The following is a 5,262-nucleotide window of genomic DNA, read 5'->3' as shown; positions in this document are numbered from 1 at the left end:
GTCGTGATTTTAACGACTCGAGTCTGACTCGAGTCCAAGTCATGTGACTCGAGTCCCCACCTCTGGTTTTAACTAAAAAAAATGTGGCCTTCGAGTTCTCGTAATTTTATTAATGGCTGAAAGTTTGGACACCCCTGGTTTATAAGGTGAGAAATGAAGTTTCTCACCTAATTAATGAGCCAGGATTATCAGTGGGATCCCAGAGGATCCCGAGGTTTTCCAGGTACTAATCAGATTGGATGGGATTATAAGGAGACTGACTTGGATTGGGATCAACTGGATTTAAATCAGAGTTTTCTCCTCCAACTGGACTGAAACTAAACTGTTTCTGCTGCTGAGGCAGAACTTCAGACCAGCTGCAGAGGTGTTTGGGGTCAGAGGTCAGGGCTACCTGTGTATGTAGCTTCCTTCACGCCATAAGCCAGAGCTCCAGCTCCGATCAGGAGCTTCAGTCCGATTCCTGCTCCCCGGGGTCCAGAGGACATCCTGCCAGCGATCTGCCGCAGCTGCTGCAGAAAACCCTGAAAAACACAGCAGATCACGTCTGATTAGATCAACACACCCTGAAGATACAAAGCATCAGGATCAACAAAGCTGACCTCCATACCAGGCCTTAAAGCTTGGATCCCTGTTCTAACAGAGCTCATGTAAATATTCGGTTGTTCTGTGGTGTAAACAGCGATCCTCGGCGGATTTTAGAACAATTAGATCAAAATAAATCTCATTCAAACACCTGCTTTATGAGCCGAATTAAAGTTGAGTTTCTGGAGACTTTAATAAAGTTTTAATAGAGTCAGAATACCAGCTGGAAATTAGAGAAAATCCTAAAATTACCTTATTTTAGAGCTTTTGTCAACGTAATTTGGACTCCTGAGCGGAACTCTGAAGCTTTCCTGGCATAAATCCCGTCTGATTCTCTAAATCAAGTCGGAGTCACCAATGTTGAACACATTTATCAGAACAGACATTAAAATAAAGCAAAATCTGACATTTACATTATTACTAATCGCATTCAAATCCTCCTAAATCAGCTCTATCTGTCATCTAACGTCAGCTGGACTCACGCGCTGAGTTTTAACATGGCACGAGCCGCGGGAAACCACGGGGCTGTTCAACCGAACTGGACCCGGAAAGACGAAAAAGGTTCCGTAAAATCATAAATATTAAAGGAAAAAAACCCACTTACACCTGGCTCCTTGTTCGCCATGCTGTCCTGTTAGAAAACAGAATGGGAAGAGATGTCAAGGTCACGGGTGATGACGTATTTCCGTGTCCCGGAGAATCATGGGAAATGTAGGCTTCATGACTTTGTCTTCTCATCGTTTTTGAGTCATTTTTAATGATTCAGATGATAATTTATTTGATTAAATAATTTAAAGACAAGAAAAATGACCTCCGCTTCGATATGTTTGATTTTTCATGATTGTTCTCTGATTTTATCCATTCATAAACAGTCTGTTTTCTAAGAACAAATAAAACATCTTGTGCATTTTTCTTAAATTACTATGTTGAGTGGCATATTTATTTTAATATATATATATTTTTCCCAATAACTGTACAGTATTTTTCCTATGTTGTAAATTTGCTCATACTATTCTATTCTATTCTATTCTATTCTATTCTATTTGAATATTTAGTCATTAGTATTTATTTAAAGTATTGGACTTTCAAAAATATTTCTTGATATTTTTCTCTCAAGCTGTCAGACTTTCTTAAAGTTGATTTTCACTTCCTTTAATCCGGCAAGAAGACACAATCTGCTGTGAGAAAATCTGGACAAAATGATCACATTTGATCAACCATAATATTATGATGGAAGCATCCTTTATTGTCACACATTTACCCCATCGGTGGGTAAATATAATGTTGCTCCTGTGCAGCAGGGGGCAGCAGAGCTCTGGAGCTCCTGACTGATGAAATATTTCAGTTACTTTACTCTGTTTTACAAGAGAAAATTATAATCTGATTCTCTGAATCAAGTCTGAGTCACTAATGTTCACAGAGAAAAACTCTCCAATGATTTCACTCCTTTGGCTGAATGATATTTTATTAAAAAATAATTATATGGTTACAAAATGAAGGTTGAATTTGATCAAAGTTGTTTAAGATTAATTTAATTCAGATTTATGATGATAAACAATAAAAATTGTTGCAGATTTATTTAAAATGAGATCTAGATCTTAATGAGGTTTTACCTGGTTGAATAATGGAAATAATAACAACAACAATAATAATAATAATAATAATAATAATAATAATAATAATAATAATAATAATAATAATAAAGCAACCCCATATTTACACCAAGAGGACACAAGATCAGTTTTTATTAAGGCTGCAAACTTCCATCCATCCATCCATCCATCCATCCATCCATCCATCCATCCATCCATCCATCCATCCATCCATCCATCCATCCATCCATCCCATTGGAGTCATGAGGGGTGATCCTAATGCTGTCAGCGGGCGAGAGGCGGGGTCACTTGGATAGGTCACCAGTCCACCACAGAGGCTGTAATCTTAAAATAAATAAATAAATAAATAAATAAATAAATAAATAAATAAATAAATAAATAAATAAATAAAAGGCTGTGTAAATTTAAAGAAAAATAAATAAAACATAATTTTTTAAATTTTTTTGTGTGAACTAACAAGTCAATAAAGAGAAATGTAATTTTGTGTAAAGTTCTCTGTTTTATCTTTCATAATAAAGAGCAGTTGATGAAACAGGAAGTGAATTATCTGAAGATTAAAGACAGTTTAACACAAACACTAATCAGACTTTCAGGGTCAGAAAATGTCACTGAATCTGTTTGTGTTAGTATGAAATTAATTATTATAAATTTATAATGAACTGGCTTGTTTGCCTTGCAGTGTCTTCAGATGCAGTCAACTATCCTGCAGTAGAGAAACTGTGAAATGAACTCAGATTTCCTGACAAACAGGCAAAGATGACCAGCAGAGATTCAGCACAATATATCGATCCAACACCAAGTAAATAGGGAATATTAACAATACCAATACTGATTATTTTAGAAGGATTCATAATCAAACTTCAGATACTTGGGCGTTTTTGTGTGGTTATTATTATTATTATTATTATTTGATAATTATTTGAATTATTCAAATATTAATTAGTTAAATCCTAAGGCAGAATTCAGATAAAGTTTAAGCAAAATACAATAATGACATATAATGATAAACAATAGAAAAATAAACTAATTTGTGTGCATAGATTTCTAAATGAACAAAGTGTGAAAGAATGATCAGTGGAGGGCAAATCAAATTCATTTAACAATATTGTTGAGAAACTACAATGCAAAAAAAAAAGAGGGAAACTGAAACTGAAACTGCAGTATTGATTTTATCTCCCTGGTATCGACCTGATATTGAAACTGACTTGGTATCAATAATATTTTTTATTGAGCCACCCACCTCTAATGATCAGATAAAAGAAAAATAAATAGAAAATATTTTTAATTTTTGGAGGGAAAAGGCTAAATAAGTCATGTTAAAGTAAAAATCCCAGCTGTACATTGCTTCATTTTTTCATGTTATTTGTCAGAATTAATCCGACCAATGACTTAATTCATGAGCCGAATAAAGTAAAAGTTTATGGAAGATGTTGTGGTTTAAAGGTGAAACAGGAAATCTTTCAGCAACAGGTGGAAACTGATGAAAATGTTTTATTTTAGTTGGATTTCAAACGGAGTCTGGTTTCACAGAGGAACTTTGAGCCTGCGCCCATAGCGGACCTGCGGTATGGATGATCACCTGGATCCGGAGGTCCTGTGTGTTGGGCTCGGGCAGGCGGCCGGTTCCGATGGTCCATTCGGGTCTGTGCGCGCGGCAGAACCCAGCTTGTCTCCTGCTGCTTTCTGATTGGCTCACGCTTCAGTTCCTCCTGAGGAAATCACTCCTTTTATAGTTAACGGCGCTGCGTGCCGCCGGTTTCCGGGTTGACTCTCACCAGCATGTAGAGGAGGCGGGCCGCCGGGAGACACCTGGAGCACCGCGGGCACATCGGGCCATCGATCCGCTCCGCACTCATCGATCAGCGATCAGTGAAGGTGAGCGCGGCGCGGCGCGGCCGGGGCCGGGAGGGGAGGGGATGGAGGCGGCGGGGTCCGGGCCGGAGGTGGGGGTTAGATCTCAGGGTGGATCCTGACTGATCAGACATGTCAGGTCCTGCAGACCGCTGCTGCTGCTGCTGCTGCTGCTGCTGGAGGAGCAGAACCTGCAGCAGAACTGTGAGGTTCCGATGCATGTTCTGACCCACATGGAGGTTCCGATCTGAGATCAGATATTGAGAATAAAATCCTCCAAATCCTGGCGCCTCTCTGCAGGTTCGACTCTGTTTACCCGCAACCAGCAGCGGGACTCATTTCCGTTTTCACTCCGTTCAGACTGTCAGAGCCGTCAGCGGGGAGGCCCGACAAATCTGGGGCTGAGCGCGGCTCCGTCCAGGGGCGATGCGAGGAAACCTGCGGCCGGGGGGCTCTGGCCCCCAAGGCATTAATGTTTTAACTAGACATGGGACTTGATTAAACTTTTTAATCAAATAAGTCTGAAATTAATTAATTACATTTTAATCGAAATCTATATATTGACAACATAAACATCCAATACAAAAAACAATTTTCTGGTAAATTATTGAATAAATCTGTTCTTCAGCCATCAGAAGTGTTTTTCCATCCATTCAGTTTTCCAGAGTTTCAGGAAGCCCCAACCATTCATGGAGCTTCTTTAGAAATCTGGACTGTGGACGCTAACATTAGCATTACCTGCTACATGTTTAGCATTGAGATGCTATTTTAGGGTTGAATAGCTTCACTGACAGGCTAGCTCCTTAAAAAAGAAAAAAATGATTAATTGGGCTACATTTTGTACTTACTAAAATCTATGTAATGAATCAAAATTCATGCATTCAATTCTCAGCCTTTGTCTTTATAAGATGTTTGCAATATATTAAAATATGAGCATTGTTTTATCTTTCAGTAGGTTGAAACCTGAAATTCTGGACACAAAAATATAGCAACAAAAAGCACAAAAAAACACTGTTTAATATTCTCTCTGCTTTTCTAGTTAAATTTTAAACTTACTTATATTAATACGTAAACTGGGCGGATATGAAGAACTGATGTTGCTCATTTCCATCTTATGTTTAAGGGTCATGTGACCTCTGCTTGGTCATGTGACAGTGATGCAGATTGTGGGGAATTTAACTGAAGCAGAAGAGCAGAGTCAGCAATATATATATAT

The 5,262-nt window shown here is 38.4% G+C and overlaps 2 protein-coding genes across 3 annotated transcripts in view; one reads left to right on the top strand and one right to left on the bottom strand.

Moving 5' to 3' along the window:
* Positions 1-1,290, bottom strand: part of LOC106952751 (prohibitin-2) — a 19,440-nt gene extending 18,150 nt beyond the window's left edge. The window contains exons 1-2 of one of the 2 annotated variants that reach the window (XM_015041069.1): positions 1,187-1,290; positions 392-521 (exon numbers count right to left, since the gene is read on the bottom strand). In XM_015041069.1, coding sequence (XP_014896555.1) covers positions 392-521; positions 1,187-1,207 — 151 coding nt within the window. In that variant the 5' untranslated portion in view covers positions 1,208-1,290. The remainder of the gene's footprint in view (positions 1-391; positions 522-1,186) is intronic. The other variant, XM_015041068.1, reaches the window with a different exon arrangement.
* Positions 1,291-3,961: 2,671 nt separating this feature from the next.
* Positions 3,962-5,262, top strand: part of LOC106952750 (protein FAM49B-like) — a 20,032-nt gene continuing 18,731 nt past the window's right edge. Inside the window, exon 1 of the mRNA XM_015041067.1 lies at positions 3,962-4,070. The gene's annotated coding sequence lies outside the window, so the exon portion shown is untranslated. The remainder of the gene's footprint in view (positions 4,071-5,262) is intronic.

The sequence above is a fragment of the Poecilia latipinna genome, unplaced genomic scaffold (assembly GCF_001443285.1).
Source record: "Poecilia latipinna isolate Pla-1442-1.1 unplaced genomic scaffold, P_latipinna-1.0 Scaffold537, whole genome shotgun sequence".
Taxonomy (NCBI): domain Eukaryota; kingdom Metazoa; phylum Chordata; class Actinopteri; order Cyprinodontiformes; family Poeciliidae; genus Poecilia; species Poecilia latipinna.
This window is presented reverse-complemented; position numbering and strand designations above follow the sequence as displayed.